The sequence below is a fragment of the Carettochelys insculpta genome, chromosome 16 (assembly GCF_033958435.1).
Source record: "Carettochelys insculpta isolate YL-2023 chromosome 16, ASM3395843v1, whole genome shotgun sequence".
In the NCBI taxonomy this organism is placed as follows: domain Eukaryota; kingdom Metazoa; phylum Chordata; order Testudines; family Carettochelyidae; genus Carettochelys; species Carettochelys insculpta.
Window position 1 is genome coordinate 3,799,890 of NC_134152.1, and position 15,554 is coordinate 3,815,443.

Here is a 15,554-nt window from a genome sequence, read left to right on the forward strand (position 1 = left end):
TGCTGGCTCGGGGGGAGGAGGGTCAGGCTGATGCTGGGGATTTGGGGTGCAGGAGAGGGTAGGGGGTGCTGGCTCTGGGAAAGGAGTGGAGACTCTGGGAGGAGGCTCAGGATTGGGGTTCAGGGCATGGGAAGAGGTATGGAATATAGGAGAGGGTGTGGGGTGCTGGCCATGAGAGGGGGCTGGTGATTGGGGGTGCAGCCTCCCACTGGGTGACATTTACAGCAAGTGGCTCTTGGTTGGCAGCACAGCAAGGTGAAGGCAGGCTCCCTGCCTGCTCTAGCCCATACCACTCCTGGATGGGACCAGAGTGCCCCTGTGGCCCTGCTGCTCTCTGTTGGCAGTGCCTCCACAGCTCTTATTGTCCAGGGTTCCCCTTTCCCAGCGAATGGGAGCTGCCCAGCTCTACCACTGAAGATTGCAATCAACTGGGAGAAGCCCTGGGGCTGGCTGGCTGGTGACCACTGCTGTAAAGCTTTCTCTCACTTTCTTCTGCTGCTGCCAAAGGTGACTCTGTAGGATGGTCTAGAAACAGATCACAGAAACACTAGATTGTGTGTGTGAGAGAAGGGCAAGAGACATTGTTAATACAAGCTGAACCTCTCTCATCCAACACTCTCAGGACCTGACCAGTGCTGGACGAGGGAATTTGCTGGATGATGGGAGGTCAATATTTTCTGGCACATTGCTAACACTTCTGCTGCTTATTGGGCTCTTGGAAGACATCTAAGGCTAAATTACAGCTAAATAACAGCATAAAACATTGCAAGCCAGGACGGTTGTCTGTAAAACATCATGGGACCACAGGAAACTGGGCCACACCCATGATAAGTGGTCATCCAGTTAACTAAAATCATGCTGGATTATGGAGTTTGCCGGACAAAAGTGTTCCAGATTAGAGGGGTTCATCCTGTATTTAACATGTGGGCTCTGCAGCTATTTGAGTTTACACGTCAGACTTGTGAAGAGTGCTGATGGGGTTGTTACAGGCTTCTCCCTTGATCAGAAAGTTGTTTTCTTGGATTGTCACACTGAAATGAGCTTTATAAAACTAGTTATAGAAAAGAGGTTTTAAACTATTCTTGCTTTTCCCCTGCCAAAGGAAAACATCTTGACTTTTCCAGTGGTTTTGTGTAGCACAGTTCCGAAAGACTCAAATAACTGGACTTCCACCACTTCTCTTGGGGGACTCTTCCACAGGCTAATAGATCTTATGGGTAGAAGTTTGTTATTCAAGGGGAATTTTGTGTTCTGCTGGCTATTTAAAAACTTTTTTTTGTTTTTTGCATTCTTATGATGGAGGTGTCAAGAAGCTAAGACAGACTTTTTTTTAATTTTTTGTAATCTAAATTGTATTTGCTTTTTTAATTTTTTTCCCTGTTTATATTTCTTCTCATCCCCTTGAATGAACCTGAGTGTTTCTCTCCTGTAATACAGTAGAAATCCTCCTAAGTCCTTTTATGTTTTTACCAATGTTATATAAACAGTCATATTAAACTTGGATGTTATGTATACAAGCAGAGCAAATAAACAATCTCCACACTTCATAGTCAGGCCCTTGTCATCTTCCATCTCCATTTCATCATTTTTGTTTGGAAGACACACCCTTAGTCATAACATTTTAAAAGGTTTTCTGTTATCTCAAGTTAATAGATTGTTTATGTGAATTGATATCCAGAATATGCAAATAGTCAAAAGAATAAAAAGACAGTCCTTTATTTCCCCACGTGTCATTACTGTACAGAGTAGCATCTCCCACACAAGAATACAAAAAAGGTTATCTGCTTTTGGGGCCCGTTTTGCCAATATTAAGAACACTTCTTTGGAGTTCTTTTGCGATTTTAATTGGACTGCATAATTTAAAGTTGACACAGAAAGCATCTGGATAAAATCAGGTGTCAGGTTTTTTTTGCCTGATGAGTGACCCATAAATGCTTGGAAAAGGGGTGTTTAGCCAGGTGGATCAAAGAATTTGAAGGGGGATACTTGCATCTACTTCCATTCTCTTAAAAATGTTGGTAGATAAATGAAAGTTAATAGTAATGTATTTTTCTATTCCAGATGGGAATGACAGGTAACACTAGTCCCTTTGGACAGCCCTTTAATCAAGCTGGAGCGCAGCAGATAGGAGCTACAGGCGTGAATCCTCAGTTACAAAACAAGCCAGGCATGGCAAATAATCTGCCTCCCTTTCCTACTGACATCAAGAGTACTTCGGTTACCAGTGTGCCAAATATGGTAAGCTGCATCATTTTCCCCCTTCGTTGTTATGTGTATTTGAAATGCATTCCAGGTTCCAGTCTATAAAATTATAGCTAATAAAAACTGAATTCACATCATACTTGTTTAGATATTAGTGAATTATATTGAAAACCTCATTAGTCTGAAAACTCGTAATTCAGATTTCTTTTATCAGTCGTATTGGTCATTAAAATATTAAAAGGTGAATTGCAAAACAAAAATGAGATAAGCCCCAAATATTCAGAGCGAGTCTGCTATCCAGGCCGTGGACAGAAATGAGGCTGAAATGTTGCTGGGTTCATGGACCACTGGTTTGGCTAGTCTTATGTCACTTACATCCACCCTCCTAGTAGCTCTTCACCTCAGAAATTGGTACTTCTGGCTTCACTGGTGATATCCCAGAATTCATCATTCTGTGATATCACAGACCCTAGGAATTGCATGGGGTTCCTCTGAGACAGTATTGCTTTTTGTCATATCTCCAGTAAACTGGGAAGTAATCCAGGAAGTGTGGGGTGAGGGGATTTAGAAGCTTATTTAGAATTTATTTCTGCACACAGTAACCCCCATTATTGGCTATCAGGAGCATTTCGCCAGAAGTACTGTCCTTAGAAGGAGATGCTACCAACTTACATGTTTTTGAAATATTTTCTTTGAGTGGCCCTAAACAGTAAGCACTGCATAGTCAAACGTTATTTAAAAACAAAATGAAGTGGGTGTAATCCTCTGTTCCCTGCTGATGTTCATAATCAAAAGGAACTAAGAGCAACACTACCAAGTGTGCTCGGGCCTGCACCTTTCTTTTTCTTTTTGTGCACAGTCTCTCCTGCTGCCTTTTCAGTCCCTTATACTTTCAGCTCTATTTCTGCTGCTGCTGAGTCTGCAGACCATGAGGAAGGATTCATATGCTCAGAGAATCATGAAACTGAATTCACTAAATGTTGTCTAATGCACAAAGCAAACAACAACAAAATTTTCAGCTGAGAAATGTGAATTTCAGTTTAAGGCAGAGGGAGTTCATGAATGTTCATTTTTGTGTTGCAGCTCACCATTAAGAAAAAGGTTCTTTCCCTAGATAATCAGCTCCTTCCTAATTTTTTCTAGCTTTGGTAGAATGCTGTTTATAGAGGCAACAGTGGATTGTGGCATCACTGAATGAAGGCATAGCTGATTAGAAAGGAGGAGGAGCTTTTTCCATACAATTTTGGAACTCAAAAGTGAAAGAAAACACAAAGGGAGGGGGTGAGAGAGAAGACCATCAGTTATAACAGTTTTCCCTAAAATGATTATGGAAAATTTTGCTGAGCTTTATAAATCATGCTTAAGGTTATAATAAAAGTCAGCCACTTCAGTTCTTTATGCTATGTGGTATGTAATCATAAAGCTGCTTTTAGAATAATTTTGTTAACTAGGTTCTTGTTTATATTGGTGGTGAATTTGCAGTAAGGTCCAGTGTCTTAGATTGTAGTATTCATAAACTGTGTTCAGATTTAGTCCAGTTCAAGTACCCCTATTATGCATAGATTTATTAAACTGCTTGTTAATAAGAGGAACCTCTTTCATCCATAGTCTTAATAAAAGACTGAGGAAGTACATTTTGACCACTGGATTGTATTTTAACTGGGAATTGTGTTTTTTAAATGGCATAATAATATGAAATGTCCTTTCAGAGAGTTTTTTAGAATTATACTGTGATAGGGATCACCTTTAGAATATTGAAGCAAGAGATTTCCGTTGTAAGGTTCAGCCATGGTTTCTGAAACATTACTAAATTTACTATGATCCTCTTTGCCCCTGCCATTTAAACCTCAAAGTGGTGCTCATGATTTGCTTTTTCAGGAATGGATAAGCTTTCTAACGTGGACAAAGTTTGTGCCTACACACGTGTGCAATAAATTAATTCTCCAAGTCTGCCCCATAGTTTTGTCACAACAGGGGGGGTACACCTTTTGATTTTAATCTGCTACTCAAAATCTCAAAATAGATGCAGGAAAAGTTCTGTTCTGTAAGCTCTGTGCCTCACTAAAAGTATGTGTAAATTCCAAAACCAGAAGTTTTTGTTTATGTACGCTGTGAAACGTGGACTGTTAACTATGATGCTATTCGCTCTCTTAGTAATCATTTTGGCTCTGATATGGGAAGTACACTATTGAATGCTGTCTCCTTTTTCTTTTGTGTAAAACAAATGTCTTCTAGTTAGTGCAAATTGCTAGTGAGAACAGTTCTTGTTAGTATACTTTTTAAAATTAAATTTTCTGTGGAAATTGTAGAGGTTTAGAATATTACAAACTTGGCCAATTTCATGGTTTTTTTCCTGTGCTTGCTGTTTTTTCACAAAGTACAACTAAAATATCACCACTTGTTTCAGTATCCTTCAGTGTATTAGGACTAATTTAATAGAACTGCTTGTTTAGTTTCTATGGAAACTACAAATACAGTTATGTTTTATACCCTTAAACATGACAGCTGTTACTATAGAAACTCATAAAGCCTTTGAGAGATGCAAATTACTGTTGGTTGACACTAGAATTGTTGATTGCCAGTCTTCAACAGAATTGTTGATGCACAGATTCTACCCTTGTGCCTTCCAGAGAACTGTCTTAAACCTAGCAGGAGTTTCAGGAATCCTCACCTCAGCCTGTGTCTGAAAGAAAGTGTATATGGGAGGAGAGGATATAGAGCCCATAAACTACCAGGTCTTTCTCCTATTCAGCTTCTTCATTGCTAGCCTGTTTTGCCATCACTGGGAAATGTTTGCATTGTCTCAGTCATCTGTATTTTGGTGTTGTGTATATAGAACAAGGCTGGTTGCCATCTGTCGAAGTTGGGACCCTGTGTGTAATTCAATTAGAAGCCTTTTGCACAGCTGCATAATTCTCTTTTGAAACTGCAGCTTGATGCTGTACAACCTAAATACTTCTACGGACAGTTGGCTTCTAGAGATTATCTGTAAGGGATTCTCCATAGAGATTTTTTTTCCTTCCAGCCTCACAAGCTCCCATCATGGCTTTATTTTGTGGACCACTCTCATGAGGTGATTCTTAAATTGGTGGAAAGAATCCCTTTTTATGCTGAGGGGCAATAGAGCTCTCATCTCATTACCAAGGGAAGTGGTTCTATCTCTGTATTTCGAGTTTTCAAAAAAGACACATAATGGAGACCCATCCTGACCATTAGCAACTCAGCATTTTTATTTGAAGGATGAAATATCTGACTACATTGGGATCAGTTTCCTCCCTTTGGGAAAGGACATGGTTCACATCTCTTAACACAAAGGACGCACATTTGCATATTGGCATTTACCCATTCTCACACAGGAATTCCTGTTTTTTGTGTTTGACCAGGAATAGTTTTAGTTTCAGGTCCTCAACTTTTGGCTTGCGACAGCACTTATATTTGTGATGGTTTTCTCTGTTACAGCAGACCAGCTGAAGTGCCAGGATTATCTGGTGTTTCTAAACCTCATTCCTGGTAGGCCAGCCTCATCAGGAGGTCAGGTCAGCAACAAGGCTTGTCATACAGCTGTTAGTAGCTGTAGGTATTTGCATATGTGAAGCAGAGTCTGTTGAATTACCCACAAGGATAATACATTTTATGGGGGCAACACTGCACTCAGTTTCTGGAGGTGCATTCCTCCTCACCAAAAGGATTAATAAAATAACCAATGATTTATGCTTTACTGACAGACCACAAACTACAGGCCGCAGTTATCTTTCACTCATGGCTGCATGATGCTCTTTGTTAGATCCCATTTGTGGAGTCTGCAAGTTTGGCTCCGTTTGATCTACCAAATGAAGAAGGAACTAATCAATTCCAAGGTGACTGCTCCCATCAAAATTACCACTTCCTTCATTTGTTCATCGATCTGTGGGTTACCTTCAGTCCTCCCATGCCCATTGTGACTTCCAGCATCCTCCTGGATGGGATGCTTATCTGGACAGCCACATTGGTCAGGGTATCTGGATCCCACAAGAGAAAAGGCTGTATTTAAACATACTGGAAATAAGGGCAGCTGGCTGGGGAGTTAGTCCCACGGCAGATGGCAGCCTGCCCCTGGCAACCAGTCGATCGCCCTGCAGAATGGGCCCAGCAGCAGGCAGCCCTTCCCCTCCTGCACCCGGTGCTCCCCCTTCCTCCCTGATTATCCAGCATGCTCAGTTATCTGACCATTGGTTGGTCCAGATTATGTTGAATAACCCAAGGTTTACTGTAGCTGGTGTGAAATTTCCTGTCTTATTTTAAAAAGAAACTCAGAAAACAAATTCCTTCATGTGGAATCATCCTAACTTTACGTGGCTGGATATTGAGCGGCAATGTTAGAACTGTTAGAGCCACAGACCTCTGCCACTTGAGGTAATAGAGTAGCTGGTAAAGGTTGACAACTTGCTAATGTTTTGTGGACCAGGAATTAGAGGAGATTTAGACACACTTTACCAGTGAGTTTCACCAGTACTTGATAGCAGCACAAGACTGTCCAGACTTGGGAACTTGGGTTCCATTCCAGGTTTTGGAGGTGAATGAGTGTCACAGACCCTTCACACCATAGCCATACCAGAACAGATGAGAGAGAAAATGATCAAGGTGAGCAAATCAGAGAGTAGAGGGCCGGGGGGTGGCAGTCAAGAATTAGATTAAGCCAAGTATGCAAAAGAGCCCCTATAATGACCCAGAAAATTCTAATCCCGGTTCAAACCATACGCTAATGTGTGGAATTTGAATATAAAAGAGAGTTCAGCAGCTTCTCTTTCCAAAGTAGTGTGAAAATTCCTCTTCAGTAAGACGTAAACTCTTAAGTCATTAACAGAATGGCCCTCCATTAAAATGTTGGCTGACCAGTTTGTGGATGAAGAGCATTTTTATGTCTGTTTTGTGCCCATTCACTCTTTGTCTAAGAGAGTTTGAAGTCCGTCCAATATACAAAGCACCTGGGCATTGTTGGCAGATGATGGCATATATGATGTTAGTTGAGGAACGTGAGAATGTGCCTGTGATTCTGTGACTAGCCTGGTTAGGTCCAGTGATGGTATCCACAGAATAGATATGTGGGCAAAGCTGGCAGCGGGCTTTGTTGCAAGGAAAAGTCCCGGGACTGGTGTTCCTGCAGTGTAGACTGTGGCTGTTGGTGAGAATCCTCATGAGGTTGGGAGGCTGTCTGTAGGACAGAACAGGCCTGTCACCTAGGGCCTTCTGGAGCTTGGCATCCTGATTAAGGGTAGGTTGTAGGTCTTTAATAATGCGTTGCAGTGGTTTGAGTTGGGGTTGGTACGTAATGACCAGTGGTGTTCTGTTCTTAGCTTTTTTGGGCCTATCTTGCAGTGACTGGTCTCTGGGTATTCGTCTGGCCCTGATGATTTGTTTTTTTATTTCTCTTGGTGGGTAATTCAAGTTTGAGTATTTGGTAAAGATCTTGTAGTTTTTGATCTCTGTCAGTAGGATCAGAGCAAATGCGATTGTACCTAAGGGCTTGACTGTAACAATTGATCTAGTTATGTGTGCAGGATGGAGGCTAGAAGCGTGTTGGTAAGAAGAGCAATCAGTGGGTTTTCGGTACAGTGTGGTACCGATCAGGCCATCCTTGATTTGTACTGTAGTGTCCAGGAAATGTATCTCTTGCGTGGAGTAATCGAGGCATAAGTTGATGGTGGGGTGCAGATTGTTAAAGTCTCTGTGGAATTCTTCTAGAGTCTCTATACCATGGGTCTGTCAACCTTGATTACTATTTTTGGTTCTCTGTGCCTTAAATATTGAGTCTGTTCTGGTCTGGCTATGGGCTGAAGAAGTGGGTCTGTCCCACAAAAGCTCATCACCTAATGAATTATTTTGTTAGTCTTTAAAGTGCTACTTGACTGCTTTTTTGTTTTGATAGTATATAGACTAGCGCGGCTTTCTCTCTGTTACTAATCAACATGGATCGATAGAGGTGTATATTAGGAAGATATCAATGTGTATGGAATGAACAGCAGCATCACCATAACAGCTCTTTTCAAAAATGTTGAGGGAAGTACCCAGCTGTAGTTAATTGATATGAACATTGTATACTTCTCAGCACCCCGTGTTACCTTTGGCAATGTGAACTATCTCGTGCTCTCCAGCCGTAGAAGGAGAGCCTGAACACTCTAGTAGCTGTCACAGAATGCAGTCATCGTTACTTACAGTACAGGGACTTTTGGGTTGAATAATTACTGCAAAAAAGAGGATTCCCTCAAACCTCAACTTCAAAGAATGTTGTAAACATTGCTGGTAGACCTTGCTGAGCTTTAACCCGATATCTTATTTTAGAATTGTACAGATGGATCAAAGCACATGACATATGTTTTTATTGGGATATTGAGGTGATGATCCCACTTTATATTATTAGATTAAGGAATTAAGCAGTGTGTTGCACACTGGGGCATTCACAGCGCTGTGCAATTGAACTACAAGAATTTTTTGGCTACCTTTTTTTTTTTTTTTTTTTTTTTTGTCAGACTCTTTTACAAACCCCCGTACCTGTAGGCACGTTGGCTATAGCACCAGGTGAGGCGAGTGCCTTTTTAAGGTTTTTCTCTCACCTCTTGACACAATTTTTGCAGTGATCTGGTGCTGCATGTAACAAGGCTTAAAGTACTTTCTTCAGGCAAAGCACAGGAATATCGATGATGATCTCAGTGGGTTTTGTAGACAGTTATGCATATGTCCAGGGATTTGTACTGTACGCTACAAATATAAATTTAGATTTTACACTTACCCTTCTGACCAGCAGATGGAGTTCGAGAATATTACTTAAGAAGCTAAAAATCCAGTCTTCTGCTTTCTCAGTTATTCATTCTAATGAATTAGAGCAACTCTTCTGATTTTTAATGGTTTGTCAGAGTGTTTTATAGCTAACTTAGTCGACTGAATTTCATCGTTTGGTCTTGCCATGTTCACCTGTGCTCACTGTCAGTAACTCAGTTGATTGTCTTTTACATAATGCTGAAGTCTTGATAGACTAAATGTACTCAGTAGGGGGAGTACATAAAGAGGTCAAAGATTTATGAATGTTTACAAAAAAAATTGAGGCTCAGCTCAATTTTCAGTAGTATCATAAAGGAGCTATAATTAAAAAAAAAAAAAAATCCCAGTAAGTGTGTGTTTTGTCCTGCAGTGGAATTAAGCAGTGCATAATCGTGACTCTCATAACCAATAGAACAAAAGCTGCTAGTTCAAGGTTGTGGCTAAGAGGACCGATGCGATTCTTGGGTGTTTTTAAATGGGAATATCCAGTAGGAGTTGGGAGTGAAAGGTGGAATTTCCTTGGAGTGGTGGTCCTCCATGTGCATATTAAAAAAACGGGTATGCATGTGAACTGAATACTAGAAAATCTTGTAAATATTGTTGTTTGGTCCACAGATGTATGTTGGACCACCTTGTGCTCAGCACCAAGAGCATGTGTGGCTTGACCACCCTTCTCACATTTGCACAGACTGACTTTGAAACCTCAGCCTGGAGCAATTTTCACAATGTTGTCATCTCTCCAAATATAATTATGTACAGTTAGGGGGTTTGTAGTATTCTTGTAGCTAGTGTAGCTTTGTTTTTCCCAACCCCAGGGAACCTAATGAGAGTAGGAATGTGCCCAGAATCACTTTATTTTAATAGTGTCTTGTGTTCTTGTCCCTCCTCAGTTGCCAACTACCGCTAGTACTTTTTTTTTTTTTTTTACTGCCTTGGGGGTCGGCGCCTGTTTCTGCTAAGTGGAGTACATATCACTCCTTCCCACCCCTGACCAGAGAGGTATCCGAACTCTGGCTCCGGAGGCACCTCGTGGAAAAAGCCATGAGACCTTAGTCAGATCCATGTCAGGGAGATGTCCCTTTAGAGTAGCTACCGTCTTCGGGTAGCACACTGCCGAGTATAAGCTCTGGGGAAGAGGCTGGATCAGATCAATCCGCTCATTATCTTGGGCTTCTCTTAAGGGGCATTCTGAAAAACATAAAAACACGTCCCCCTCTTAGTCTGCTTCCATGAAAAGGGATCCCTTTCCAAGCCCTTCCAAGTCACATGTGTCTTACTGCTCAGTCCCAAGGACTTAACGTTTCCCTAAGTCTCCTGACCATGAAGGAAAAGAACTGAGGAGCAAGGCTCAAGTGGAACTGCCCTCACTTTTGACAGCAGTGATGATCATGAGCACTAGCAAGCCACCAGAACCTGCTAGTATAGACTGAGAGCTTCAGACAGGACTCCTTCCAAAGGTGGGCTTTGCCAACCGCTCAGTGTACTGCAGCACCCTATCAGGCAGTATCCATAACTGGGATGTTGTGTACTGCAGGATGTACTGAGGCATAGGCTACTTCAGAGGATATCTTCAACCTCTCAGACCTAGAATTTCCACTACTTTTGGGACTGATACTTCAGAGGAACTTTTTAAATCCAGAAGAGGCTACCATCTCAGCAAGGAGGAGTAATTCCCTTTCCCTGTTAGTATCTCCAATGGAGACAGATCCAGCCTTCTTGTCAGCTGAATCCAATGTGCAGGATGAACTCTCTCCTCCCAGAGAAGTTAGTCCTGACAGGACTTCGAGTGTTCTCTTGACCAGTCCTCTCTGCAAGCAGGATTATCCTCCAAGGGGTCACTGGTACATCGTGCCTGGCCCCCACACCAAACCAGTGTTCACTCCTTTGTACTGGTCATACAGAAGTTCTTGGAAGCTTTATGCTTCGGAATTTGGATCTGTGAACTCTGCCAGAGAGTCACACTGTCTCTCCACTCCTAAGCAAGTATGGAGTGGTATGGCATACACTTTTATGTGTATGTATACCCCGAAGGGCTCAGAAACATTACCGTGTGCCTGCAAAAGGGGAAGAATTCTTATTTACTCACCTGCCCCCAACTCCCTAGTAGTATAAGTAACCACAGAAGAATCCAGGGTAGTAGCACCGTAAAACCATCCCCGCGAGCAAGAGAGTGAAAGGCCTGGCTCTTCTGAAGAGGAAGGTGTTCACATCTGCTAGCATCCGGTTCTCACAAAGTATGACTTTATAAACTACTTGAAGTTTCTGGAGTTCTCGAAGATTCCCTCTTCCAGAAGTGAGAAGTATCAGAAGGGTAGCTCTGTTAGTCTGTATCTGCAAAAGCAATGAGAAGTCTTGTGGCACCTTGTAGACGAACGGAATGTTTGGAGCGTAATCTTTTGTGGGCAAAGACCTGCTTCGTCAGATTCTCATCGTTTTTGCTCTCCCAGAGGGACATTGCCCAATTCCAAATCTTTGTTGAAGAAGGTGGTCTCTATGCAGCTTGCAATAAGAGTTTAGCTGTGGATGCATCACGTACCACAATAGTAATGTAGTGAGTGTTGTAACTTCACTCTTTGGGGTTTGGCTGGGAGATTCAGAATATCTCTGAGGACTTGCTCCCATTTGAAACCAGTCTTTTCATCAGAAAACAGACAGAGCTTTGTGCTCACTAAAAGACTCACTAAATGCCTCCTCTACCCAGGCATTCATGAGCCCCAAAGAAGTAGCATCATATACAGGTATATAAACAAAGACCCCTTCCACATCTCTTCTTACGCCTATTAGGAGCTTCAGATTGTCGTTGGTGATAGTAAGTGCAGATGCCATTGTATGCTGATACATCCACCTCAGTTACAGCCAGCTAACTTCACCCACCTGCTAATGGCTGTTTTTGTTGAGATGCTGGAGAGTTGCAACCTTATGAGGCCATTTCCACCTGTTTCTGTAGTCTGCTTTGGAGGCTGTGTAACGTAGGTTGGCCTCAACTGGAGGGCTTTAACAATGTACCTCTGGATCCTAGGTACCATCCAGTTTGGTTACACAATTAAGTTGTTTTTTATGCAGCTTCTCCAAAAACTCCTGTGAGAAGCTATAGAGAAGTTCCATGTGCACATCAAGGGAAAGGGGATTAATGCTATTTCATAGTTCCCAAGAAAATGAGAGTATGGAGGCATATTCGCGACATCAGCTAAATGTCCTTAATCGCAGATGAAAATTCTGTATGGTTACCCTATTGTTAATAATTCCCTCCTTGGAGAAGGACACATGGTTTGCAGCTCTTGACATGAAAACTTTTACTGTCAGGTGGACCTGCTAAATCAGCCCTCAAAAGATTCTTTAGGTTTCTAGTGAGACAGGAATTCTGTTGGTTCAAAGTACTACAGCTCAGTCTGGCATCAGCACCCATGGTCCTAATGAATGTTGTTGACTCGGTGTTAGCAGCACAGATGAGGTGAAGTGGCGACAGTGTTTTCCTGTAGTTGGACCACTGGCTTAAAACTGGCAAATCCTAGCTGGAAGTGCAGTTAACAGTCTTATCCTCACTCCCCTTCCTGGCGTCCTTAGGAATCTGAGCAAGCACAGAAAAGTCTATTCTGACGTGTACACAGCTCATAGACTTTACAGTGGTGACCCTGGATGAAAATGAGGGAAGTTCCTGCCTTTCTACAGCTGGATCCCACTCCAGGATAAGTCTGATTAAACCAAGCCTCTTTCAGTCCTTGAGCAAGAGTCTGGATCTGTCTGTCTTAGGCCACATGGCCAACTGTACAGGCATAATGCCATTAGACACTTAGGTTGCAGTTTAGAAGCAAAAACACGTTGCTGTCCTTATTGGGGGTTAAGACACCAAAATTTTAATGCAGGGGCAGAGATACTTTCCACTATAAAGTATGAAGCAACAGCAACCTTTTCCAGATTCACTAAGTCTGTTGTCAAGAGAGAGACAATCTGACTTTAGAAAATGGGTGGCTAACTCTATATTTAGACTCTTAAATAACCTTGTCTAGTTTCCAAGTGTTGAGCCACACTCCTTGCTTGTTGAAATATGATGGCCGTTTCATAAATTGTTTGTATTTTTGGCATTCCTTTATTAAAATCTTGGCCGAAATCTTTTATTCAATAAAATGTCCCTAAGGGATCTTCCCTTTAAAAAAGCAATGCAAACAAAACAAAACTTTTCCTTCCGAGAAGTGAATACAAGCTTCCTGCAAATCAGTCTAGAGAGAGAAATTAATCTCCCAGAATTAAATACTGATATCTCTAGTTATCTCACACCAGAATAGTTTGTGGATGGTCCTGTGATTTTCAGACTACTCATAACTATATGCATAAGATTAGAGTGTCTCTTGTTATATCTTAAACATAACTAAAAACAGCATTAATGTGTACATGGAATTTACTTGAAAAAATGTTTATTTCATAGTCACAGATGCAAACCCAGGTACAGCAGGTGGGAATTGTACCAACACAGGCAATGACTGCTGGACCAACAGCAGACCCTGAGAAACGCAAACTGATACAGCAACAACTGGTTTTACTGCTTCATGCCCACAAATGTCAGAGACGAGAACAAGCGAATGGAGAGGTGCGAGCCTGTTCTCTCCCACACTGTCGAACCATGAAGAATGTCCTCAATCACATGACACATTGTCAAGCTGGGAAAGCCTGTCAAGGTAAGAGCACGTTGTCAGGAGGTCAATGTAAGAGTTCCTCCCTATTCTCTAATGGATAGTCTCTTTTCACCAGCTGACTAGGACCTCTTTTCCTGGCATAAAGTTCCTTCCTTTCTTCAAATTGCTGCTATGCCTTTTTGCTGTTTTTCCCCTCCCAGGCTTGCCACTTGTTACCACCATCTGTGATCTAGGTAAAGGCAGAGAGCATGCTTACCAAGTTTGTGGACAGTGCCAGGCTGGGAGGGATTGCAGGTGCTCTAGAGGATAGGATTATAATTCAAAACTATCTGGACAAAAACAGGCGAAATGGTCTGAGGTAAATAGGATGAAGTTCAGTAAGGACAATGCAACGTACTCCCCTTGGGGAGGAACAGTCAGTCCCACAAACAAAATGGGAAGTGACTGCTTAGGAGTGAGTGCTGCGGCGAGGGATCTAGGGATCATAGTGGACCACAAGATAAATGTGTCAGCAGTGTGACACTGTGTTGGAAAAAAAAACCCCAACATTCTGGGATTGTATTTGCTGAAGTGTTGCAAGCAATTCACGAAAGGAATTCTTCTTCTTCACTCTGCACTGATTAGGCCTCAACTGAAGTATTGTGCCCAGTTAGGGGTGCTGTATTTCCAGAGCGATGTGGACAAATTGGAGAAGGTCCAGAGAAGAACGTGCATGCACACAAAAACATGGAAAACGTGACCTATGAGGGAAGACTAAAAGAATAGGGTCTGTGTGGGGAAAAAAGAAGGCTGAGTGGGAGGGGATATAATGGTTTTCAAGTACCTAAAAGCTTGTTGCAAGGAGGAGGGAGAAAATTATTCTACTTAATCTCTGGTAGGACAAGAAGCAATGGGTTTAAATTGCAGCAAGGAAGGTTTGGGTCGGACATTAGGAAAAACTTCCAAACTGTCAAGGTGGTTAAGTACTGAAATAGCTTGCCCGAAGAGGTTGTGGAATAGCCATCAGTGGAGATTTTTAAGAGTAGACTAGACAAACACATGTCAGGGATGGTCCAAACAGTGTTGTATCCTGCCATGAGTGCAGGGGACTGGCTTGATGACCTCTCAAGGTTTCTTCTGGTTCTGGTTTTATGGTTCTGTTTATTCTAAGGAAGAATGAAATATTTAATCTTTCAGTGTCACTGTTCATACTGCTTTACTCCTGAATAAGTAACACGTTTCACTTCTCCCATCACGGAATACGCATGGCACATTTGCAGCGTTCCTGATACACTAGCTTAGTGCATGGACGCCATTAGAGTCGTGTTGAATTAGTTTCCTGCTTGTAAGAGCTGAAATAGTTTTTGGCATGTTAGAGCAGCATCCTTATTAATGTGCTTTCCAGAGAAAGAGCCGTTCCTTCTATGTTCAGGTCTTGATGTTTGGGATTTTGGTGTTTTTTGGCACTACTGAGTAAACAAAATTAAGGGTTGTGGAAATTGAATGAGTTTAATTCAAAACTGTAAAACTAGACTTAAACCTACATTTTATTGCTACGCTTTTTTGATAGTTGCTCATTGTGCATCTTCACGGCAAATCATCTCTCACTGGAAGAACTGTACTCGGCATGATTGTCCTGTGTGCCTCCCTTTGAAAAATGCCAGTGACAAAAGAAACCAACAACGTAAGTGATTGTTTCTGTTCATCAGCTACTGTATAACAGTTAGAATAACACAGGTAAAACAAACAATCAAATATACAGTACTAAGCAGGACTTTCTAGTTATAGGGGTTTGATAAATTCACTTGCTGTACTGTACTGTATATCCGGGTGGGCAATAATCTTCAAAGAGGGGCCACATCATAAATTTTGATACTGGTTGGGGGACCAGCACTCTCTGCTCCCTCCACCCCAAAAAAGGGAGGGGGGCAGGGCCTTGGGCAGAAG

General features: G+C 42.0%; 1 protein-coding gene across 3 annotated transcripts in view; it reads left to right on the forward strand.

Moving 5' to 3' along the window:
- CREBBP (CREB binding lysine acetyltransferase) overlaps positions 1-15,554 on the forward strand; it is a 141,499-nt gene that overhangs the window by 40,891 nt on the left and 85,054 nt on the right. For all 3 annotated transcript variants that reach the window (XM_075010346.1, XM_075010347.1, XM_075010348.1), the window contains exons 3-5: positions 2,062-2,238; positions 13,421-13,670; positions 15,178-15,291. In XM_075010346.1, coding sequence (XP_074866447.1) covers positions 2,062-2,238; positions 13,421-13,670; positions 15,178-15,291 — 541 coding nt within the window. The remainder of the gene's footprint in view (positions 1-2,061; positions 2,239-13,420; positions 13,671-15,177; positions 15,292-15,554) is intronic.